The 26712-nt window shown below is 31.5% G+C and overlaps 1 protein-coding gene across 2 annotated transcripts in view; it reads right to left on the reverse strand.

Moving 5' to 3' along the window:
- Positions 1 to 2376: 2376 nt before the first annotated feature.
- Positions 2377 to 26712, reverse strand: part of LOC101894395 (protein real-time) — a 49577-nt gene continuing 25241 nt past the window's right edge. Inside the window, exons 2-8 of one of the 2 annotated variants that reach the window (XM_059132136.1) lie at positions 17720 to 18721; positions 17402 to 17660; positions 17214 to 17335; positions 16995 to 17075; positions 9979 to 10327; positions 9814 to 9914; positions 2377 to 2895 (exon numbers count right to left, since the gene is read on the reverse strand). In XM_059132136.1, the coding sequence (XP_058988119.1) occupies positions 2704 to 2895; positions 9814 to 9914; positions 9979 to 10327; positions 16995 to 17075; positions 17214 to 17335; positions 17402 to 17660; positions 17720 to 18721 (2106 nt within the window). In that variant the 3' untranslated portion in view covers positions 2377 to 2703. The remainder of the gene's footprint in view (positions 2896 to 9813; positions 9915 to 9978; positions 10328 to 16994; positions 17076 to 17213; positions 17336 to 17401; positions 17661 to 17719; positions 18722 to 26712) is intronic. The other variant, XM_005187259.4, reaches the window with a different exon arrangement.

The raw sequence follows: 26712 nt of genomic DNA on the forward strand, positions 1-26712 counted from the left end.
TATTTTGGGAAGTCTATTGAACCTTAACTTGGAGTTTTTTACAGAATTTTTGGGGACTATTAAAACTTGTTAAACATGGATTTGTTTCCAGAATTTGGGAATAAGTAACACCATTCAAAAAATTTGACACTATTTCAAAAAAAAAAAAAAAAAAAAAAAAAAAAAAAAATAAAAAAAAAAAAAAACAAAATAAAAAAATAATAAAAAATTAAAAAAAAATAAAACAAAAAAAAAAAAAAAACAAGTAAAAAATAAAAAAAACAACAAAATAATAAACAAAAAAAAAAAACAAGTAAAAAATAAAAAAAACAACAAAATAAAAAAACAATAAAAAATTAAAAAAAAATAATAAAACAAAAAAACAAGTAAAAAATAAAAAAACAACAAAATAAAAAATAAAAAATTAAAAAAAATAATAAAACAAAAAAAAAAAAAACAAATAAAAAGCTGTAAATTCGGCCGTGCCGAATTTGAATACCATTTGGAACAACTTTGGCAAATTTTCAAAAAAAAAAATAAAATGGGATGTAGTATCCATTACGAACTTCAAATACCAAATTTGAAACAATTCCGGGGAAAGATGTAGCTAAATTATCAAAATACCGAATATCGGAAGGTACCGTTATATAGGGGCTATACGAAGACTTGAGCCTGCACAGATAATTTTCTGCCATAGGCTGTAGGATCCATTACCAACTTTAAATACCAAATTTGAAATAATTCCGGCGAATAATGTCGCTAAAATCATCAAAATACCGAATATAGAGAGATACCATTATATATGGGCTATACGAAGACGTGGACCTACACAGACAATTTTCTGCCACAGGCTGTAGGATCCATTACGAACTTCAAATACCAAATTTGAAACATTTCCGGTGAATTATGTCGCTAAAATCATTAAAATACCGAATATCGGAAGGTACTGTTATATGGGGGCTATACGAAGACGTAGACCTGCACAGATAATTTTCTGTCACAAGCTGTAGGATCCATTACCAACTTTAAATACCAAATTTGAAACAATTCCGGCGAATTATGTCGCTAAAATCATCAAAATACCGAATATAGGGCCATACCATTATATGTGGGCTATACGAAGACGTGGACCTGCACAGACAATTTTCTGTCATGGGATGTAGTATCCATTACGAACTTCAAACACCAAATTTGAAACAATTCCGGTAAATAATGTAGCTAAAATCATCAAAATACCGAATATCGGGAGGTACAATTATATGGGGCCTATAGGAAGACGTGAACTTGCACAAACAATTTTCTGTCATAGGCTTTAGTATCTATTACGAACTTCAAATACCAAATTTGAATAAATCCGGGTAAATAATGTAGCTAAAATCATCAAAATACCGAATATCGGGAGGTATCGTTATATGGGGGCTATACGAAGACGTGCACCTGCACAGACAATTTTCTGTTATAGGCTGTAGTACCTATTAGGAATTTCAAATACCAAATTTCAAACAATTCCGATGAATAATGTCGGTAAAATCATCAAAATACCGAATATTGGGAGGTACCGTTATATGGGGGCTAAACGAAGACTTGAGCCTGCACAGATAATTTTCTGCCATAGGCTGTAGTATCCATTACGAACTTCAAATACCAATTTTGAATAAATTCCGATGAATAATGTCGCTAAAATCATCAAAATACCGAATATAGGGAGATACCATTATATGTGGGCTGTACGAAGACGTGGACTTGCACAGACAATTTTCTGTCATAGGCTGTAGTATCCATTACGAACTTCAAGTTCCAAATTTGAAACAATTCCGGTGAATAATGTCGTTAAAATCATCAAAAAATCGAATTTCGGAAGGTACCGTTATATGGGGACTATACGAAGACGTGGACTTGTACAGACAATTTTCTGTCACAGGTTGTAGTATCCATTACGAACTTCAAATACCAAATTTGAAACAATTCCTGTAAATAATGTAGCTAAAATCATCAAAATACCGAATATCGGGAGGTATTGTTATATGAGGGCTATACCAAAACGCGGACCTATTTGGCTCATTTTCAATATCAAAAGTCCTGCAGACATAATATACAATTGAATAAATTTTTATCAACCTACTTCATTTCGTTCGAAAGCTAGAGTGATTTCCTAAATGCCCCTTAATTTGAAAATTTTCCCAAGATTTCTGTGCGAATGTTTCAGGCGTTCAAAGTGGCAAAATTTCAATGTAGATCTTTTTTTGGTAACAACAACAATTGTTGGTGTTTTGAAAATATATTTTTTTAAGCGTAACTTAAAAATACAATTTATTTAAATTAAGGAAAATTACAGTAAATAAAAAAATATTTAAAATTAAAAAAAAAGATTTGTCTAAAATGTTGTATGGTATACGGTAAAATTTTTTTCTTTAGGCCATATATAACATTATATATGTATGTATATTCAAATATTTGTCGGATACCATTAAATAATTTTTCTATAATTTTGTTTATATCATTTTTTTTTTTTTAAATTAACTTAACATTAGTTTCAACATTATACACAACATTTAAAAACTCGCATTTTGTGTAAAATTATTTCGTTAAAAATTATGGTTTCCCTCTCTCTCTCTCTCGCTCTCGTTCTCTTTAGTCCAGACTTTTCTCCATTAACGTCCCCGTGGTGAGATGTTGGCCAATTTCACCATTGTTAGCATTGTCATTGCTGCCATTAGCCTCATATCATCGACTCTGGCATGAACTGGATGCTGAATTCGAGGAGAAGGCCGATTGTAAACTTGTCATCGATCCCTTGTAGTTGGCGGAACTTAAGACCTCGTAAAAGTAATTGAGTTGAGCTGGTCCCTCGGCACCACAGCTGGGGCTAAACCAGTGCATAACGTAATTGTCCTTGTGATTCATGACATGGGAGCCCTGGAAGAAAGCAAAAAATGACATGTATTTATTTAAAAATTATTTATTTAAAAAATATGTAATTAAAGGCGGTCGAAGTCCATTTTGAAGAAATCACATGGAAGGCTGCAAAAAAATAACTGAAAATCCTTTCCAAAAATTCACATTGGAAGGCAGCTAAAATGCCCTCAAAATCATTTTAAAAATTCCAGAAGAACTGGTCCGATCTCTACCATCTTTAAAACAGATCTTGTGTTAATGGAAATATTGAGATGTGTCAAATCTGAACGGAATTTGATGTTAATTTCACGTTTTACGAGCTTCATGGTTATGCAACATTTTGACCCTTTGTGGGGGTCAGAAGGAGTGGACCGATATATCCCATCTTCACAGCAGATCTTGTGTTAGCGGAAATAATGGGATGTATGAAATATGAAGAGAATGGAATGTTTATTTCCGATTTTATAATCGTTTTGGTTATTCAAAATTTTGACCCTTTGTGGGGGAGGTACCAGAGGAAGTGGTCCAATCGCTATCATCTTTATAACAGATGTTGTGTTGATAGAAATATTGAGATGTATCAAGTCTGAATGGAATCGGATGTTAAATTCACGTTTTATGCGCTTCGACTCCAAATGTCCTGAGACGGATTTGGTTCAAAGAGACTGAGGGTCTAAAACGGTTATTTCGATAAGGCACGTTTTGACCTATCAATTGATATATACCCTCTTTGCCATATTTTTGAGGGTATAAAAATCTACGCTGATAGCCGGTCAAAAGTCCCTCAGGATTATTTTTAAAAATACAGATTTGGAAGATGTAAAGAGTCCACCGAAATTCTTTTCAAATATCCAGGTTTAAAGAATTTTAAAGAGTCTTCCAAAATTCGTTTAAATATCCACGTTTTATGGGTGTTATAGAGTCATCGAAAAATTTGTTTAAAATTCCAGGTTTGGAGAGGTTTAAATTTGCCCGAAACTTCTTTTTTTTAATCTAGGTTTAAAAGGTTGTCAAAGAGTCTACCGAAATTCGTTTAAATATCTACCTTTTAAGGGTGTTATAGGGTTCTCTAAGATTTATGTAAAATTTCAGGTTCTAGTCTCCCGAAACTTATTTTTTTTAAATCCATGTTTGTAGGCAGTTAAATACACCGCAATTCTTTGTAAAAAAATCAGGTTTGAAAGGTATCAAAGAGTCCTCTGAAATTTGTTTAAAATTCGAGATTTGAAGGATTCTAAAGTCGCCCGCAACTTCCTTTTAAAATTCGAGGTTTTAAGATAAGAAGTCTCCCAAAATTCCTTTAAAAAATCTTGATTTTAAGGGTGTTAAGGAGGCTCTACAATTCTTTTCGAAAATAAAGGTATAGAGGGGTTTACTCTAGCATTCTTTTTAAAATTCATGTTTTTTTTAATTCAAGTACTCAAAAGTCTGTCTCAAAATCCAAGGTGGGAGACGGTCAAAGGCTCCCCTAATTTCTGTTAAAAATTCTTCTTTGAAAGGCTTTAAAGAGACCTCCAAAATACTTTTCTAAACTAATCTTAAGAAGGCTCTTAGGGTCCTCCAAATACCTCCTTAAAAGGGTGTTAAGGATCCTCCAAATTTCCAAAAAAAATTGTTGTCCTGTTGGCCTAACAGATTATTTTCTAAACTCCCCTTTAGAAGGCTTTTGAAGATCTTAAAAATTCTTTTCGAAAATCCTCTTTGGGAAACACTTAAGATAGTCGTGATAAGCCTCAATCCAAGGTGCGAGACGGTCAAAGGCCCCTCTAATTTCTGTTAAAAATTCCTCTATTAAAGTCAGTAAAGTGACCTCCAAAATACTTTTCAAAACTAATCTTAAGAAGGCTCTTAGGGTCCTCCAAACACCTCCTTAAATATGATCCTCCAAATTTCCAAAAAAAATTATTGTCCTGTTGGCCTAACAGATTATTTTCTAAACTCCCCTTTAGAAAGCTTTTGAAGATCTTAAAAATTCCTTTCGAAAATCCTATTCGGGAAACACTTAAGATAGTCGTGAGAAGCCCGTACAAATCCAAGGTGAAAAAGGGTGAAAGACTGCTCAGTTCAGTTTAAAATTCAGTTTAAAATTCCTCTTTGAAAGGCTGTAAAGGGACCTCCGAAATACTTTTCAAAACTAATCTTAAGAAGGCTCTTAGGGTCCTCCAAACACCTCCTTAAATATGATCCTCCAAATTTCCAAAAAAAATTATTGTCCTGTTGGCCTAACAGATTATTTTCTAAACTCCCCTTTAGAAGGCTTTTGAAGATCTTAAAAATTCCTTTCGAAAATCCTATTCGGGAAACACTTAAGATAGTCGTGAGAAGTCAGTACAAATCCAAGGTGAAAGACTGCTCTAAGTTCAGTTTAAAATTCCTCTTTGAAAGGCTGTAAAAGATCTCCAAAATACTTCTTAAACAACCTCTTAAGAAGGCTGTTATGGGTCCTTCAAAATACTCTCCAAAACACTCCTTAAAAGCGGTTAAGAAGTCCTGTTTGGAAAGCCGTTAAAACCTTCAAGGTTCTTTTCTAAACTCCCCTTTAGAAGGGTGTTGAAGAGCTTTGTTGTGGTCTTAAAAATTCTTTTCAAAAATCCTCTTTGGAAAACAGTTAAAAAATCTCCAAATTATTTTCAAAAATCTCCTTTGGGAAACAGTTAAGGTCCTCCAAATTTCTCTTTTCACTTTGGAAACGTGTGAATGGACGTGAAAAATTATTTTCAAAAAACTTCCAAAATTCTTTTCAAAAATCTTCGTTAGAAGGCCGTAAAAATCCAAAGAAGGAGACAGTCAAAGTCTTAGCTAAGTTCTGTTTAAAATTCTTTTATGAAAGTCTGTAAACCCTTTTTCAAAACGCCTCCTATGGATCCTCCAAAAACTTCCTAAAAGGTTGTCAAATATCCAAAAAAATGTTTAAATTCATTTGAAAGGTCGTGCCGTTAAGAAGCCTCCTAAACTCTTTTCAAAACTCCCCTTAGAAGGCTGTTGAGGGTCGTAAAAATTCTTTTCAAAAATCCTTTTTGGGAAACAGTTAAGAAAACCCCAAATCCTTTTCAAAATTCCTCTGTAGAAGACTGTTTTGGATTCTCCAAACTGATCTTTTCACTTTAGAAACGTGTAGAGGGACCTCAAAAACTATTTTCAAAAATCTTCTTTGAAAAGGTGTTAAGAGATGTCCAAAATTTTTTTCAAAAATCTTCGTTAGAAAGCCTTAAAATTCCAAGGGGAGAGAGGGGCAAAGCCTCCTTTTTAAAATTCCTATACGAATAGATGTAAGTGGACCTCCAAAATTCTATAAAACACCTAAAAGAAGGCTGTTATGGGCCCTCTAAAATTCGCTTCAATAGTCCTCCTCAAAAGACTGTCAATTTTTTAAAATTCTTTTAAAAAGCCCTGTTTGGAAAGCCGTTAAAACGTTCTTTTAAAAGGCTGTTGAGGGCCTTTAAATTAGTTTCAAAAATACTCTTTCGGAAACAGTTAAGATACCCCCAAATTCTTTTCAAAAATCCTGTTTAGAAAACTGTTCCTCCAAATTTCTCCTTCTCCAAATTCATTTCATTTCAAAAATCTTCTTTGGAAGATTGTTAGGAATTCCCAAAAACCTTTTCAAAAATCTTCCAAAACTCAGATTCAGAAATCTTCCTTAGAAGGCCTTATGGTGAGAGACGGTGAAAGGCAGCTCTAAGTTCAGTTTAAAATTCCTCTATGAAAGACCGTAAAGGGATCTTCAAATTCCTTTTTAAACCCGTCTTAAAAGGTTGTTATGGGCCCTCCAAAATACTCTTCAAAAATCCTCCTTAAAAAAGGATTTTTCAAAAATCTTTTAAGAAGTCCTGTTTGGAAAGCCGTTAAGAGTTTCACTAGATCCTCTTTAAAATACGTCTTTAGAAAGCTGTAAAGTGTCTTAGAATTTCTTTTCAAATATCCTATTTGGAAGATATTTAAAATACCCCCCTAAATTCTTTTCAAAAATCTTCTTTAGAGTCCTGAAAATTTCTTTCATCAAATCCTTTTTAAGAGAGTTAAAGGGATCTCAAAATTTCTTTTTAAATCCCCACATTGGAAACGTGTTAAGGAACCTAAAAAATTATTTTCAAAAGTCTTCTTTCGAAAAGAGTTAAGGGACACCCAAAATTGTTTCAAAAATCGTTATTGGAAGACTGTTGAGGGTCCTCCATTTTTTTAATGTCTTTAAGGGAACTTCAAAAATTCTTTTATAATTTATTCTTCCTCTTAAGGAGGTTGTTATGAGCCCTTCAAAATACTCTTTAAAAATCCTGCATAAAATGGTCCTCCAAATATTCACAATATGCTGTTTGGAAAATCGTTTAGAGGTCCCCTACATTCTTTTCTAAACTTCCCCTTGGAAGGCTGTTGAGGGTCTTAAAAATTCTTTTCAAAAATCCTGTTTGAAAAAAAGTTAAAAAACGTCCACATTTTTTCAAAAATCCTCTTTAGAAGGCGTCCTGCAAATTTCTTTAAAAACATTATATGTGAAAGACTTTAAGGGACCTCAAAATTTCTTTTCGAAAATCCTCTTTTCACTTTAGAATCGAGTAATGGAAGCTTAAAAATTAACTTTAAAAACCTTCTTTGGAAAGGAGTTAAGAGACCTACGAAATTATTTTCAAAAATTATTATTTAAATGCTGTTAGGGGAATACAAAATTCTCTTAAAAAAGTTCCCCCAAAATATTTTTAAAAACCCTTTTTTTGGCAGTTATGGGTCCTGCAAAGCTCTTTACAAAATTCCTCTTCGAAAGTCTGTAAGGAGTCCTTCACATTTCTTTTTAAACTTCTCTTTGGAAGGCTGGTAAGGAGCCTTTAAAATCCTCTTTAGATGACTGTGAGGGAACTCCGAAATTCTTTTCTAGAATTATCTTTAGAAGGATTTTAAAGGATCTTTAAAAAACTTTTAAAAATCTCGCTTTGGAGGCTATTGAGGGTCCTTCAAAATCCTTTTCAACAATGCTTATTAAAAGGTAACTAGGGCTAGGCTTCTAAAATCTTTTCAAAATCCTGTTTTGACGGCTCAAATGGGACATCCATTAATCTTTTCAAAAAACCTCTTTGAAATGGTGCAAAGGGCCCTCAAAACTTCTAAATGCCTCATAAGAAGGCTTAAGAATTCCTTCAAAAAATCCACTTAAGAAAGCTATTGAGGAGACTTAGAAATTCTGCAAATTTCTTTCAATAAACCCTCTTTGAAAGGCTTTAAGGGACCTAAAAATTTCTATTTAAATTCCCACTTTAGAAACGTGTTAAGGAATCTTTAAAATGGTCGAAAATCTTCTTCAGAGGATTTAAAAGATATCCAAAATTCTTTTCAAAAATCATCACTGGAAAACTGTTAAAGGTCATCCTTCCCTTTTTGACAGGAATTTAAGGAACCTCCAAATTCTGTCTTTAAAATATTTTTAGAATATAGTTAATGATCCTTCCTCGTCTTTTTAAGGGTTTAAAGGACCTAAAAATTCTTTTCAAAAAAAAATCATGTCAAGGTTCCTACAAATTACTAAAAAGAATTCTTGTCAAGAGTCCTCAAAATTATTTTCAAAAATACTTGATAGAAGGCGGCCCGAATGACTTTTCAAAAGTCCCCCTTGAAAAGCTGTAAGGAGGTCTCCTAATGTCTATTTAAGAAGGCTTTTAAGACTCTTAAAATTTATTTTAAAAAATCCTCTTTGAAAAGCTGATTTAACTTATTTTCTAAACTCCCCTTTAGAAGGATGTAAAAGTACTCCAAAAATCATTTTAAAATCCTCTATTGAAAGCTGTTAAGGATCCACCAAAATTCTCTTCAAAAGTCCTCTCTGGAAGGATGTTATAGGTCCTATGAAATTCGTTCAAAATTTCTATTTGAAAGGCAGTTTAGGGTCCTTAATATTTTTTTCCAAAAATCCTCCTTAAAAGTTTGTCAAGGGTCCTACAAATTCTTTTCAAACATACTCGCTGCTAGAAGGCGGGATGAAAGGCTTTTCAAAAGTCTTCTTTGAAAAGCTGTTAGGAGAGCTCCTAAATTCTTTTCAGTACTTTACTTTAGAAGGCTATAAAGAATTATTTTCAAAAATTCTCTTTAAAAAGCTGTTAGGAGGCCTAAATTCTTTTCCCAATTCCCCTTTAGAAGCCTGTAAAATTACTCCCAAAATCTTTTTAAAAATCCTCTTTTGAAAGCTGTTTAGGGTCCAAAAAATTTCTTTTCAAAAGCCCTCTCTGAAAGTATGTTATGGGTCTCTTGAAATTCGTTCAAAATTTATCTTTGAAAGGCCGTTCAGGGTCCCCAAAAATTCTTTTCAAAAAGTCCTCCTTAAAAGGTTGTCAAGGGTCCTCCAAATTCTTTTCAAATATACTCGTTAGAAGGCGGCCTGAAAGTCTTATTAAAAGGGTCCTTTTAAAAAGCTGTTAGGAGAGCTCCTAAATTCTTTTCAAAAATCTACTTTAGAAGGTTATTTAAAATCTTAAAAATTCTTTTAAAAAAATCCTCTACAAAAAGCTGTTAAGAGTCCTAAATTTTTTTTCCAAATTCTCAAATTACAAAAAAAAATCGTTTTAGAAATCCTCTATTGAAAGCTGTTAAGGGTCCACAAAGTTTCTTTAAAAAGTGCTTTCTGATAGGATGTTATGGGTCCTCTAATTCTAATTCTAATTCATTCAAAATTTCCCTAAAAGGCAGTTGAGGGGCCTAAAAAAATCATTTCAAAAAGTCTTCTGTTAAGGGTCCCCTCCCTAAAATTCCTTTTTAAAAGGCTGTTGAAGGTCCTCTAAAAATCAAATTTTCAAAAATCTTCTTTAGAAGGCTGCTAGGGGTCCTTTAAAATTATTTTAAGAATTCTCTTTGGAAAGCTGTAAATATTCGTTTCTAAAATCCTGTTTAGAGGGCTCTTAAGGATCGTCAAAATTTGCTATAAAAATTCAGGTCGCAATGCTGTCATGCTGTGCCTACCTGCACACTCTCCTTGTTGTGACACACCAGTGTTGGTTCTTCTTTGAAATAATTAACACCTTCGGTGAAATCGCTCATATCGAAAAATGAAACAGCCAAATCTGAAAGAAAGAAATAAAACAATAAAAATAAATTAAAAATTAATACCAATTAAATATTTCCTACCATGTTTCTCGGGCAGCTCTTTGGTAACGCGGAACAGTGTAAAATGCAAATCACTGCGCAGAACATCAAAATCCCAGGTTAAAACTGATTTTGGATCTGAATTTCGAATGATGACTTCATGTGAATAGCCGGTACGTAGTTCAACAGTCTTGTAGACATTATGATGGAGATTCTGTTGAGCTAAACTTCCACCAGCGGCGGCGGCGGCGGTGGCGGTGGCGGAAGCTGTTGCTGCAGCTGAGTTCTGGCTGCTCTCATGGTGATTATCGAGGGCTTCATCATCACCCTCTTCCAGGGAATTCATTTTATAGAGATTCTTTGGCACGAGACTACCTTCATGGATGAGGGTCTACAGCAGGAAAAGAGAGAAAATTAAAAAAAGATTATTAAAAATATGTTTGAGTAAATATTTTTAAGCTTCGGCAAAGAGCTTAAAAGAACTTTAGCTTGAAGCTGTTACTGGTTAAGAATGGTTTCATTCCTTTTTTTTTTGTGATGGACGGATGGAATGACAAAGGTGGAGGTTTTGACTACTTGAGAAGATTTAGGTAATGGTAGTGGACGAAGAAGACAAAGATAACAGGACATTTTACGAAGGACAGCTAATTGTAAATTCAAGTCATATAAAAGTGCATGACTTGAAGGGACCCATATTGATTTTCAATCGTAGATTCTTAATCATAATTTTGGAAGATTAATGTCAAGAATCAAACGTGGATTTTTAAACAGAATTTTGAAGATCTTATGTCAACACTTAATTTTGAAAATAAATAAATTTTTGAAAATAATTTTGAGAAACTCGCCTGGGTACTCCATTGAAGATTTTTAAACATAATTTTGGAAGATAATTTTTTCAACACTCAAACGTGGATTTATAAACGGAATTTTGGAGATCTCCAATCGGCCCTTACATGTGTGTTTTAAAACAGAATTTTGATAGGCTCCCATCGACCTTTAACCATAGAATTTTGAGTAGTTCATATCAGTTTTTAAACGTAGATTTGTTGACAGAATTTTAGCAGATCCGTATAACCCTTTAACTGACGATTTTAAAAGAATTATAAAAATTAGATATCTGATCTTAGATATTTTTTGTTGGTCTTAGGACAGAATTTTAAAAGTCTTATCTCAGCCTTAAATCTTTCATTTTAAACCAGATTTCTGCAAGGCACATATTGTTCTTTAACCGTTAGATTTCAAAAGAAATTTGGAGATCTCATATCATCCCATTATTCCCGTTTGATTTTAACAAGAATTTTGAAAGACTCCTCCTATCGGCCAATAATTGAAATCCTTAAATGGAAATTTGAAGCTATCAAATGTGGCTTAAATCCGGATTTTGAAACAGAATTTTGCGGCTTAAAGACGTGGAATTTAAACAGAATTCTGTATTCTTAATTTTTGCAAATCTATATGGGCCTTTAACCATGGATATTTAAACAAAATTTCCGAAGACTAACCTTGGCCTTTAAAATCAGATTTTTCAAACAGAAATTTGGCAGGCCAATATCGATTTTTTAAACAGAATTTCGGCAGATTTTAAAAAATAATTTTGGATTTTAAAAAACTCTTTTGTTTCAGGATCTTAAGTGGATTTGAAGAACGAGTTTTGAGAGACTAATCTCGGGCTTTTAAAGTGGATTTTAAGATTAAATTTTAAGGTATTCAAATCGGAATTTAAATATGATATTTTGGGGATTTATGAAATTAACTTTTAAAGGATTGAAATCGATTCAATCAATTAAACGTCGATTTAAGTCAAGTCGGAATTTAAAGTGAATTTTTAGATAGATTTTTAAGGTATTTAACATGGATTTAAGGACCTCATTTTTTGGTATTTAATCGACCTATGAAAACGGTTTTAAAGGACGAACTTCGTGTTACTCACATTGGGCTCAAATTTTGATTTTAATTTCAAATCTAGAGATACTCAAAAAGGGGTTTTAATGTGGAGTTTATAAATGCATTTTGAGAACTTAAAATCGGGTATCAACCATGGATCTTAAGAACGAATTTTAAGATATTTAAATCTACCTCAAACTTCGATTTTAAGTATTACCCTTGAGGAACCCTCTTCGAGATGTATTCATGGATTCTAAGAAGAAGAAGAATTTAAATAGGTTTAAATCTACCTCGATTTTAAGTATGACCTTTGAGGAACCTTTTTTGTTTAAAACATTGATTTTAAGATCGAATTTCGAAGAACTCATATGGGGCTATGGGCGTGAATTTTAAGAATGAATTCAAAGGAATCAAATCGGGATTTAAACATAGATTTTTGAGTTATTTTCTAGGAATTCAAATGGAATTTTAAACATCAATGAGTATGAATTTTGAGTGATTTAAATCGGGTGTCAAACGTGAATTTTAAGAAGGATTTTTTATAACCTCGGTTCGGATTTTATAGGTGCATTTTAATAAAGATTATCGTGGGCCTCAAATCAGACTTCAAACGTAGATTTTAGCACCACCTTTCAAGGAACTCTTGTCAGAATGTATATTTACCTTAAAAGTCGAATTTTCGAGCTCTAAACCTAAATTATAAGATCGAGGGACTCATATAGGGCTTAGAACATGGATTTTAAAAACGAATTTTGAGGGACTCAAATCGGGATTAAAACGTAGATTTCAGAGCTATTTTCTAGATATTCAAATCGAACTTACAACATTACTAATAATATAATTTGAATTTTAAGGAAGAGTTTTGTTGAGCCCTTTTCGGATTTTAAAGGTGAAACTTAATAACGATTTTCTAGGGTTTCAAACAGGCTTCAGACGTAGATTTTAAGAAGATTTTTTAATGTACTCTTGTCGGGACTTAAATTTACCTTTTTCGAGCTTTAAATATGGATTTTAAGATCGAATTTCGGGGAACTTATATAAGGCTTAGGACGTGGATTTTAAGAACGAATTTCAAGGAACTCAAATCGGGATTTAAATGTAGATTTCAGCGCGAATTTTGGGGGAATTCAAATGAAACTTTAAAAATCATTAAGTATGAATTTTGAGTGATTAGAACCGGGTGTCAAACTTGATCAGGCTTGAAACCTAGATTTTAGGAAGAAATATTAAGGTACTCTTGTCGGATTTTAAATTGACCTTAAACGTCGATTTGTTGAGCTTTAAACATTAATTTAAAATCGAATTTCGAGGAACTCATATAAGGCTTAAAACGTGAATTTCATGAACGAATTTCAAGGGACTCAAATCGGGTTTTAAACGTAGATTTCGGAACTATTTTCTAGGAATTCGAATCGAACTTCAAACATCATTAAGTATGAATTTCGGTTATCAAACATGAATCTTAAGAAAGATTTTTGATGAGCTCTGTTCGGATAAAATAAATGTAAATTAGACGATTTTCGAGGTTCTCAAATCAGGATTAAGACGTAAATTTTAACAGGAACTTTTAAGCTACTTAAAAAAAAAGAAAAATAGAAACGTAATCGACCTTTCAAATTGAATTTTAACACCGAATTTATAGGGGCTCAAATCGAGCTTTCTGTAGCTTAAATCAGGCTTTTATTTCCGTTTTTAAGAACGATTTTCCAGAATGTAAATGGATCTTTCAATGTGGATTTTTAGAAAGAATTTGAGTTATTCCAATCGGTCTTCAAATTAGATTTTGACAAGGATTTCTGAGGAACTTTAAACGGTTCTAAGGGTGGACTTAAGGAACGAATTTTGGGTGACACTAATCGGGCTTTAAAATGAATTTTAAAAAGGAATTTGGAGGGTCTCAAATCAGTTTTAAATGAGTATTTGATAAACACATTTTAGCGGACTCAGTTATTGTAATTTTTTTTAAGAGTAATTTTGAGGAATGTATATTGACCTTTCAATTCAAGAATTTGAGTTACTGAAATCGATCTTCAAAGTAGATTTTGAGAAGGATTTCTGAGGAACTTTAAACGGTTCTAAGCGTAGACTTTAGGAAAGAATTTTGAGGGCCACTAATTGGGTTTAAAAAATGAATTTGAAAAATGAATTCGGAGGCTCTCAAGTCAGATTTAAATGAGTATTCGATTAACACATTTTAGCGGACTTAGTTATTGTAGTTTATAAGTGCGATTTTGAGGAATGTAAATGGTATGGTTTTTTTCAAAGGAGTTTCAGTTACTCCAATCGGTCTTTTCAAAGCAGATTTTGAAAAACATTTCTGGGGGACACCAAACGAATTTTGAGGCACACGAATCAGGCATTAAACATTGAATTTGAAAAGCGAATTTTGAGGGTCTCAATTTAGGTTTAAATCAGTATTTGATTAAGGGATTTTAGCGGACTCAAATTTGACTTGAAATGTGAATTTGATTAACGAATTTCAGGATACTCAAATTAGATTTTAAACGAGCATTTTAATATTGAATTTTGAGGGGCTCGAATTGGGCTTTAATCGTGGGTTTTAATACCTATTTTCAGAATACTCAATTTGGAGTTTAAACAAGAATTTTAAGAATGATTTTTGAAGAATTCAAATTGAGCATTAAATGAGGATTTAGAGAAACTCAAATCGTGCTCTTATCTTAGATTTGAGAGTGAATCCAATCGGGTTTCCAAAGGGGATTTTGAGATCGAATTTTAAAGAATTTCAATTTGACTGTAAACGTAGATTTTGCAATCGAACTTTGAGGGATTTAAATCGTAGTATATAATTTAATTAAAAGTACAAAATTTCGGAAATTCTAATTGGGCTTTAAAAGCGGAAATAAAAATATTTTATTTTGGGTCAATGAAAAACAAAATTTGGGGAATTAAATTCGTCGAATCTAAGAATTAAATTAGAGACACCCAAGTAAGACTTGCAACGCGGTTTTAAAGAAAAGAGTTTTTGTGGTTTTAGGAGACATTTGTGGAAGGCTCTTGCCTGCTTTTAATAGTGAATTTTATGGTATTCAAGTCGGATTTTAAACTAGAATTTTAATATTGAATTTGGAGTGGCTCGAATAATGGGTTTACATAACAATTTTGCAACACTCAACTTGTGGTTTAAACGAGGATTTTAAGAAAAGTTTTTGAAGAATTCAAATCGACTTTTAAAGGAAGATTTAGAGGAACTCAAATAGTGCTTCTAACTTAGATTTAAGAGTGAATCTAATTGGCTTTCCAAAGGGAATTTTAAGAAAGAATTTTAACGAATTTCAATTTGACTGTAAACGTAGATTTTGCAATCGAACTTTGAGGGATTTAAATCGTAGTATATAATTTAATTAAAAGTACAAAATTTCTGGAATTCTAATTGGGCTTAAAAAGCGAAAATAAAAATCTTTTATTTTCGGTCAATAAATAACAAAATTTGGGGAATTAAATTCGTCGAATCTAAGAATTAAATTTTAGAGACACTCAAGTAAGACTTGTAACGCGGTTTTAAAGAAACCTGTTTTTGTGGTTTTAAGGAAAATTTGTGGAAGGCTCTTGCCTGCTTTTAATAGTGAATTTTATGATATTCAAGTTGGATTTTGAACTAGAATTTAATTATTGAATTTTGAGTGGCTTTAATCATGGGTTTACATAACAATTTTGAAACACTCAACTTGTGGTTTAAACGATGATTTTAAGAATGATTTTTGAAGGATTCAAATCGTGCTTTAAACTAGGATTTAGAGGAACCCAAATCGTGCTCTTAACTTAGATAAAATTTAATAAAATTTCTGGAATTCTAATTGGGATTTAAAAGCGAAAATAAGAATCTTTTATTTTCGGTCAATATATAACAAAATTTGGGGGATTGAATTCGTCGAATCTAAGAATTAAATTAGAGACACTCAAGTAAGACTTGTAACGCGGTTTTAAAGAAAACAGTTTTTGCGGTTTTAAGGAAAATTTGTGGAAGGCTCTTGCCTGCTTTTAATAGTGAATTTTAGGGTATTCAAGTCGGATTTTAAACTAGAATTTTAATATTGGCTTTAATCATGTTTTTACATAACGATTTTGAAACACTCGACTTGTGGTTTAAACGAGGATTTTAAGAATGAATTTGAAGGATTCAAATCAACCTTTAAACAAGGATTTAGAGGAACTCAAGTCGAGCTTTTAACATAGATTTGATAGTGCATCTAATCGCGTTTCCAAAGGGGATTTTAACGAATTTCAATTTGAATTTAAACGCAGATTTTGAAATTGAACTCTGAGGGATTTAAATTGCAAATTATAAGTTAATTATATGTACAAAATTTCTGGAATTCTAATTGGGCTTTAAAAGCAAAAATAAGAATATTTTATTTTCGATCAATGAAAAACAAAATTTGGGGAATTGAATTCGTCGAATCTAAGAATTAAATTAGAGACACTCAAGTAAGAGGAAAATTTGTGGAAAGCTCTTGCCTGCTTTTAATAGTGAATTTTATGGTATTCAAGTCGGATTTTAAACTAGAATTTTAATATTAAATTTTGAGTGGCTTTAATCATGGGTTTACATAACGATTATGAAACACTCCGTTCAGGCTTTAAATGAGGATTTTAAGAGTGATTATTGAACGATTCAAATCGACTTTTAAACGAGGATTTAGAGGAACTCAAATCGTACTTTTAACGTAGATTTCCAAGGGCATTTTAAGATAGCATTTTAACGAATTTCAATTTGGCATTAAATGTAGATTTTGGAGTTTAACTCTGAGGGACTTAAATTGGGACTGGGACTCTAATCGGGCTTTAAAAGCGGAAATAAGAATGTTTTATTTTCGGTCAATAAATAATAACATTTGGGGGATTGGACTCGTCGAATCTAAGCATTAAATTTGAGACCCTCAATTTAGGACTTTTTAAGATGATTTAAATTTTTGTCATTTTGTGGATAATTTGTGGAAGACTCTTGTTTTTTTTTTTTTTAAGTGAATTTCTAAAATAAGTTTTAGTGTTTCCCAAAAAGGACATTGACGCACAAAGTGATAGGAGACATTACAGGACGAAATGCATACACAATTTTGCATATTTTGAGGACAAACAAAGATGCTCAATGAAGTGTGACATAAAATGCAAACAAACTCTAATAAAACGTATTTAAATAATTTAGCCCTTACACAATCGCAATTAGCTAAATAACAATGAGTAAAATAGTAAGGAGTTATTTGATCCACATACGATAATGGAGCCAGCAATGGCTTTGATTTTTCAGAAAGTGGAGGAGGAGGAGGGAGGAGTAGAAAAAATATTTCAATTAATTTCAAATAATTTTACACAGGAAAATTTGCATTATTTACAGCAGTTGTGGGACACAAAATCTCGGCCGGAATACCCACCTTACAGGGACCACCCAAAAAGTCGGGCACAATTTCAGCATCGATATATTGTTCCAAACTTTCTTTGGTGTGTTCATCATCGGTAATGCCATAGAATAAGAATTTTGAGCGGGTATTTTCATCTGTAATTGAAAATGGTAAATTTTCGATTAAGGCAATAGAAAATGAGTTGTGACGTAGGCCCTTACCTATAAAAGCCGAAACAATTGTCCAGGCAATGGGAAATACTCTGGGTGCTCGTACCACCAAAACCCGACCCATTGTCTCGGGATAGTTGCGCTCCACATTTTCAATAATATTGAGTAAAGCTTTGACTCCGGGCCGCCAGAGATGACGCATGGATAGACCCTCCAAATCGACCAGGAGACACCAATCCAATACAGGCTTGCCAAGATTTTCAGCGGATTCTTTGATTTTTTGTATGCCTTCCTCGCAAATGTGTAAAGCCTGGAAGAAGAGAAAAATTGAATAAAATTCTTTTAATGCAAGTCTTCAGATTTCCTTACCAACTTGAGGAACCCTTCGGTGCCAATGGACTTCAGCAGCCCCTTGACATCCATGTGGCCCAAACGTAAAATATAAATTGGCCGGCCATCTTTGTCATTGTGATGCCAACCTCCGGGGAAATGATCAGAGACCACCGTGGGCATTTTATATTCCTTTAGCAGGCTATCAATATCCTGTTCTTTACGCCATTTCAGTGAATCTTTTAGCATTGCCAAGGCCTGGCTGACATGCCAGTCGCGGGCTCGCAAGAATCTCAATATCGTCTGATAATCTGGCATTTTTTCCACCTCCTCTCCCGGTGTGTCCAAAAGTTTACGCAACTCCAATAGCTTCGATTCCTGCATGGGTGTCAATTGACCCAAATGTTTGGCAATAAAATCTCCATCCAGCAGGATATCATGTGAAGACGGCCGTTTCTCACCACTCACACCATTTGTCACCTCGGTGGCATTTTCACCTTCACCATTCTCCTCACCCTCTACCCTTGTCTTCGGCGAGAGGGGGGCATCGGCTGGCGGCTGCCAACGTGGCACCTCCGTTATACCCTCCTCTTTCAATTCATTTATAAAATATTCTATAATCTCCTTGCCCTTGAGTGTCGTCTGGGTATACTGCTTCATACCCATTTTCTCCATGGAATGTTCGAAACCAAAGAAATTTTTAATATCCAATGTGGCAGTTTGATCGAAGCATGTCCAATCGGGATTATCCGGATGGGCATAGTAACGGCAACGTTCAAAAATTTCAATACGTGAGGAAAAACTTTCATTGACGGCCTCGATGTTGAGCGTGCGATTGGCCAGATCGAGGTAATTGTGTTGTATGAAGTAGACATGTTCGACACCGATCAGTTTCTTAAAAATATACGGGGCATCTACGGCCAGTTTACAGCGACGACTGGTTTTACGTTGGGCGCCATTTTCCAGTATCTCATCTTTGACAATTTCACAGTCCAAAACTATGGGCATCTGGGGGCATTTGGGAAAACGTTTTTCATAGGCCTGGAAGGAGACAGAGAGAGGGAGAGAGAGATTAAAAAGGGAAATTAGAGAAACAAAATTATAATAAATAAATTAAAAAATGGACAGAAATTTAATAAATTGGAAAAATTATGAAATAAATAAAAATAATAAAAATTGAAAAAAATAAAATTTAAAAAAAAAATTAATATAAAAAAATAAATATTAAAAATAAATAAAAAGTAAAAAAAAAATAAAAATTAAAAAAATAAAATTAAAAAAAAATAAAAATTAAAAAAAAATAAAATTAAAAAAAATAAAAATTAAAAAAATAATAATTAAAATAATAATAATATAAATTAAAAAAAAATAAAAAAATAATAATTAAAAAAATAAAAAAAGAATAATAAAAGTAATTAAAAATTAAAAAAAAAAAAAAACTTAAGATGGAATAAAAAATACAAAAAATGTAAATAGAAAAAATTTAAAAATAATAAAAAATTTAAACCAGTAAGGACAACTCAAAAGTTAGGCGGGGCCGACTATATGATACTCTACATCACTATGTGTATAAATTGAAAAAATTAATAAAATAAAAAAAATTAAAAAAAGTAAAATTAATAAAAAAAATAAAAATTAAAATAAAATAAAAATTAAAAAAAAAATAAAATAAAATAAAAATTAAAAAAATAAATAATTAAATAAAAATAAAAAATAATTAAAAAAATTAAAATTAAAAAAAAAATAAAAGTTAGAAAAAAAATAAAAATTAAAACAACTTAAAATGGAATAAAAAAATCTACAAAAAAATAAAAATAAAAAATAGTAAAAAAAAAAATAAAATCAGAAAGGACAACTGGAAAGTCTGGCGGGGCCGACTATATGATTGATACCCTACACCATTATGCATATTTAGTAAATAAATTGAAGAAATGAATAAAATAAAATAAACAAAAATTAAAAAAAATTAAAAGAAAATAAGAATTAAAAAAAATAATAAAAATTAAAAAAATAAATAAAAATAAAAATTAAAAAAATAATAAAAATTAAAAAAAAATAAAATAAAAAAAATAATTAAAAAAATAAAAATTAAAACAACTTAAAATGGAATAAAAAAAAACTACAAAAAAATAAAAACAGAAAAAATGAAAAAAAGTAAAAAAATTAAAACCAGTAAGGACAACTCAAAAGTCGGGCGGGCCGACTATATGATACCCTACACCACTATGTATATTTAGTACAGCTAACGTAAATAAATTTAGAAAAATAAAATAAAAAACAAAAATAAAAAAAAAATAAAAAAAAATTTTTAAAAAATTTAAAAAAAATTAAAAAAAAATAAAAATAAAATGAATAAAAAATTACAAAAAAACTAAAAATTAAATAAAAATAGAAAAAAAATTAAAAACCAGTAAGGAAAGGTCAAAAGTCGGGCGGGGCCGACTATATGATACCCTACACCACTATGTATATTTAGTAGAGCTCCCGTAAAAAATTAAAAAAAATAAAAATTTAACAACAAATACAAATTAAAAAAAATTAGTATAAAAATTAAAAAAACTTAAAAAAAATTCCAAATAAAAATTAAAAAAAATGAAAAATAATAAAATATATTAAAACCAGTAAGGACAACTCAAAAGTCGGGCGGGGCCGACTATATGATACCCTACACCACTATGCATATTTAGTAGAGCTCCCATAAATAAATTGAAAAAAATAATAAAATTAAAAAAATAAAACAAAATTAAAAAAAAATTAGAAAAAAATAAAAACTTAAAAAAAAATTAGAAAAAAATAAAAACTTAAAAAAATGAAAATAAAAAATTAATTAAAAACTAAAAAAATTAAATTTATAAAAAAATAATTAAAAAAACTTAAAATGGAATAAAAAATTACAAAACAAAAATAAAAATAGAAAAAAAAAAATAAAACTATATTTAGTAGACCTCCCGTAAAAAATTGAAAAAATTAATAAAATTTATAAAATAGAATAAACAAAAATTAAAAAAATAATTCAAAAAATAGAAATTCAAAACGAATAAAAAATTTACAAAAAAATTAAATAAAAATAGAAAAAAAAATAATAAAAAATTAAAACGAGTAAGGAAAAGTCAAAAGCCGGGCGGGGCTGACTATATGATACCCTACATCACTAGGCATATTTAGTAGAGCTCCCGCAGCAAAAGAATTTTCTTTGAAGTAGATCATATCACCTATCAACATTTGACTTAAGAGCAGTTTCGGAGGGAATTAATATATGAGAGGCATCTTCAATTCTGAAACGATTTTTATTAAATTTGACGAAGACATTTTTTGATCTTTTCTAGCAAATAACAATGCTATAGAGTGCATGATTTCACTTCGAGGAGGATTATATTAAAACAATATATATCGGAGCCGAGTTCCACAAAATGGAAACGTACATCCCGAAAATTCACGCTTTGGGGCTGATATTAGCCGTTATTTGCACAGTAAACCTAAAATCGGATTAAGGATCAATATGGGAGCTATATCCAAATCTTTGCCGATCTCGATAAAATTTGATACACGAATTTCAGAGCTGTATCTGATATCTGGTACAAAATATCATTGCTGTCGAATGCATATTACGTTTGTAGGGAACTTTAAACCCAAAATCGGATGAAACATATATATGGGAGCTATATCCAAATCTGAACCGATCTTGATAAAATTTGGCAGAGGCATTTCTGGGCTGCATCTGATTTCTGACACCAAATATCATTCTTGTGGAGGGCATATTACGCATGTGAGGAACTTAAAAGCCCAAATCGGATGAAACATATCTATAGGAGCTATAGCTATATCTGAACCGATTTTCTCCAAATTTGATGTACTTGCTTCTAGATTGAATTCGGTCAGATGTACCAAAATTCAGATCATTTGGACACATATTGGCCATTTGGAACACAATTAACCCGAAATCGGTTGAAGATATATATAGGACCTATGTCCAAATCTGATCCGATTGTCACCAATTTCAATAGGGTTCGTCCTTGGGCCAAAAAAATACTGTTTGCAAAATTTCATCTCAATTGGATAATAAATGCGACCTGCATTTTGTTCACAAGAATAAATGGACGGACCGACAGACATGAATAAATCGACTTAGAAAATGATGCTATGAAGATCCTTTCATGGTGTAGGATATAAGATCCTTCCATGGTGTAGGGTATAATTAAAAAATCCACAACCATCCCGGTTGTTAAAATTTTGTTAAAAACATTGGAAAAAATCCTGCTTCAGTAAATATTTTAATTTAAATTGTTTTCTTGGAAAGGCCTTGTTTTTTTTTATAATTTAAGCACTTGTTTTTTTTTTATAATTTAAACGAAAAATATTTCCCAAATTGTTTACTTACACAATGTACTTCAAAAGAGAGATAAATACGTATGTGCGGAAGAATGTTTACACAATTCAGAGGAAATTCGTTCAAAAAAAAAAAAAAAAAAAAAAAAAACAATTGCTATCTAATTTGATTGATATGTTTGCATATTTAAGGGGCAAATTATTTAAAGAGGAGGGTGGGGGGACAAATATTTAAAGAGAGTATATACATTAAATTTCTGGCATAAAGTGTGCTATAAATTAAAAACATACAAAGAGAGCGTATTAATTGAAAATTAATATGGCAAATATATGGGGAATGCGCTTTGTTTTTAAAAATAATAAACAAAAAATTAAATTTTTTAAAAATTTATTTACCCGTGGATTTTTTAAAAAATATTTTTTAAGGTCCATTTATAAACGTGGATTTTTTAAAAAATGTTGTTTAAGGTCAATTTATAAACGTGGATTTTTAAAATTATATTTTTAAGGTCCATTTATTAACGTGGATTTTTTAAAAAATATTTTTAACAATCTATATCAAACGTGGATTTTTTAAAAAATATTTTTAACAACCTATATCAAACGTGGATTTTTTAAAAAATATTTTTAACAACCTATATCAAACGTGGATTTTTTAAAAAATATTTTTTAAGGTCCATTTATAAATGTGGATTTTTAAAAAAATATTTTTTAAGGTCCATTTATAAACGTGGATTTTTTAAAAATTATTTTTTAAGGCCCATTTATAAATGTGGATTTTTTAAAAAATATTTTTTAAGGTCCATTTATAAACGTGGATTTTTTAAAAAATATTTTTAACAACCTATATCAAACGTGGATTTTTTAAAAAATATTTTTTAAAGTCCATTTATAAACGTGGATTTTTCAAAACATATTTTTAAGGTCCATTTATAAACGTGGATTTTTTAAAAAATATTTTGTAGGGTCCATTTATAAACGTGGATTTCTTAAAAAATATTTTTAAGGTCCATTTATAAACGTGGATTTTTTAAAAAAAATTTTTAAGGTCCATTTATAAACGTGGATTTTTTAAAAAATATTTTTTAAGGTCCATTTATAAACGTGGATTTTTAAAAAATATTTTTTAAGATCCATTTATAAACGTGGATTTTTTAAAAAATATTTTTTAAGGTCCATTTATAAACGTGGATTTTATAAAAAATATTTTTAAGGTCTATTTATAAACGTGGATTTTTTGAAAAATATTTTTAAGGTCCATTTATAAACGTGGAATTTTTAAAAAATATTTTTAAGGTCCATTTATGAACGTGGATTTTTTAAAAAATATTTTTAAGGTCCATTTATAAACGTGGATTTTTGAAAAAATATTTTTTAAGGTCCATTTATAAACGTGGATTTTTTAAAAAATATTTTGTAGGGTCCATTTATAAACGTGGATTTCTTAAAAAATATTTTTAAGGTCCATTTATAAACGTGGATTTTTTAAAAAAAATTTTTAAGGTCCATTTATAAACGTGGATTTTTTAAAAAATATTTTTTAAGGTCCATTTATAAACGTGGATTTTTAAAAAATATTTTTTAAGATCCATTTATAAACGTGGATTTTTTAAAAAATATTTTTTAAGGTCCATTTATAAACGTGGATTTTATAAAAAATATTTTTAAGGTCTATTTATAAACGTGGATTTTTTACAAAAATATTTTTAAGGTTTATTTATAAACGTGGATTTTTTAAAAAATATTTTTATGGTCCATTTATAAACATCGATTTTCTAAAAAAAAAATTCTCTTGAACCTCCTTGCCATTGGAGGCCAATTGTATGACACTTTCCCTTGCTTCTTCATATATCCTCTGTAGAATTTCAAAAAAAATCTCGCCACCAACAAACCGCTTTTGAGATTGACGCCATATGCTCAGAACTGTGTCAGGACAAGTTGGTAACAGTGAAACGCCCTTTATTTCAAAATTGAGGCATATAAAATTACAAGAATGAAAAAAAAAATCACAAAGTCAAGCGACAAAATATGTATGTAAGTGCATACATTAGAGGACCAACCAACCAGCTAGCAATCACTTGACCTTGCCTTTGTCAAAGTTGGAAAACCTATGGCCTGGCGATAAGGATGGGGGTAATAATGGCAGGCAACAAATCCAAGTGAAATGTATACAACTCATTAGGCATATTAAAGGGGCCTCGGTGTGTGAAGGTTGACCATGTGTTGTGATGGATGAATTTTTAAGTCAAGAAAAGATACCCTCCCTCCTTTCCAGCAACCCAACAATTTCTAGTGTCAGGGCCATTTAGCATTCTTCGAATCAATTAACCACAATGCCAGCAATTGTTTTTCTTTTTTTTTTTTCAATAATTAATTCTGAAAGAAGTTACAAGTGTTGCTATCAATATCCAACACATGACACTTTTTCCCGCCCACATGGAAAATTTTGTAAAGCAACCATTGACCTCCAACTCCCTCTCCCCCAAACTCCAAGGTGAATGGTTTGCTATAACCTTTCGGTGAGTTCAAAATACTTTACAGTTTTCTGTGGTTATTTTATTCTCAAGGTTTGCCTTTGAATTGCTATTTGAAAAAAAAAAACTAAGAGGTGAACCACCAGGTGTTAGAGGTTCGATGGGAACCAAATGCAGGTAGGAAAAGTTGGAAAATTAAACTTTGACAAAGGAAACATATATTACGATAAGTTAGATGTAATGTAAATGAGAGATATCTAGGTTATGGCGCCCAACATGTTCAGCAATTTAATAGGAATAATTGTTAATCAAAAATTTAAACTTTTGTGGGGGAGGTACGAAAAGGAGTGATTCAGTATATCCCATCTTCGCATCAAAAACGTTGGGATGTGTGAAATTTAAAAAGAATCTGATGGTTATTTCTCATTTTATGTGAGATATAATTATTCAAAATATTAACCCATCGTGGGGGAGGTACCAGAAGGAATAGTCCGACATATTCCATCTTCACGCCAGATCTTGTGTTTTCGTAAACGTTTGGATGTGTGAAATTTGAAAAGAATCTGATGGTTACTTCGCATTTTATGAGAGATAAAATTATTCAAAATTTTGACCCGTCGTGGGGGAGGTACCAGAAGGAATAGTCCGACGTATGGCATCTTCACACCAGACCTCGTGTTTTCGAAAACGTTGGGATGTGTAAAATTTGAAAAGAATCTGACGGTTATTTCTGATTCTATAAGAGATAACATTATTCAAAAATCTTGACCCGTTGTGGGGGAGCTACCAGAAGGAGTGGTTCGACATATTTCGCCTTCCCACCTGGTCTTGTGTTGCTAGAAATATTAGGATGTGCCAAGTTTGAAGATAATCTGATGCTTATTTCTCATTTTATGAGAGATCAACTTATTCAAAATTTTAACCCTTTATGGGGAGGTCCGAGAAAAAGTGGTCCTATATATTCCATCTTCACACCAGATCTTGTTTACGTAGAAATATTGGGTTGTGTAAAATTTTAAGAGAAGCGGATGCTAAAATCGTTTTTTATGATCGTTTTGGTTATTCGAAATTTTGGACCTCTGTGTGGGAGGTATCAGAAGGAGTAGACCGATACATCCCACCTTCATACCAGATCTTGTGTTACCAGAAATATTAGGATGTGCGAAATTTGAGGAGAATCGGATGTTCATTTCTCATTTTATGAGAGATATTATTATGAAAAACTTTAACCCTTTGTGGGGGAGGTACAAAAAGGAGTGGTCCGATACATTCCATCCTCACACCAGTCATTAGGTTCATGAAAATATTGTGATCTGTGAAATATGAAAAGAACCGGATGCTAATTTCGGATTTTATGATCGTTTTTGGTTATTCAAAATTTTTACCCTTTGTGGGGGAGGTACCAGAAGGAATGGTCCGATATCTACCATTTTTATAACATATCTTGTGTTGATACAAATATTGAGATATGCCAGGTCGAAATGGAATCGGATGTTAATTTTGCGTTTTATGAGCTTCATGGATATTCAAAATTTTGTCCCTTTGTTGGGATGGCAGTGGATCGATATATCCCTGTAGTATCCATTAAGAACTTCAAATGCCAAATTTAAAACATTTCAGGTGAATAATGTAGTTAAAATCATCAAAGTACCGAATATCGGAAGGTACATTTATATGGGGGCTATACGAAGGCGTGGACCTGCACAGACAATTTTCTGTCATAGGCTGTAGCATCCATTACAAACTTCAAATACCAAATTTGAAACGATTCCGGTGAATAATGTTGCTGAAATTGTTAAAATATCGAATATCGGGAGGTGCCGTAATATGGGGGCTATACGAAGACGTTGACCTGCACAGACAATTTTCTGTCATAGGCTGTAATATCCATAACGAACTTCAAATACGAAATTCGAAATAATTCCGGTAAATAATGTTGCTAAAATCATCAAAATACCGAAAATCGGGAGGAACCTTTATATGGAGGCTATACGAAGACGTGGACCTACATGCCCCATTTTCAATGCCAAAAGCCCTGCAGACATAATTCACATATGAGTAAAATTTCATCAACCTATTTCATTTCGTTCAGAAGCTAGAGTGATTTCCACAGACGCACGGACATCACCAAATCGACATAGAATTTTATGCTGCTCAAGAATATATATACTTTGTGGGGTCTAAAAATTATATTTCGAGGTGTTACAAACGGAATGACAAACTTAATATACC

Source organism: Musca domestica, unplaced genomic scaffold (genome assembly GCF_030504385.1).
Source record: "Musca domestica strain aabys unplaced genomic scaffold, Musca_domestica.polishedcontigs.V.1.1 110, whole genome shotgun sequence".
In the NCBI taxonomy this organism is placed as follows: Eukaryota; Metazoa; Arthropoda; class Insecta; order Diptera; family Muscidae; genus Musca; species Musca domestica.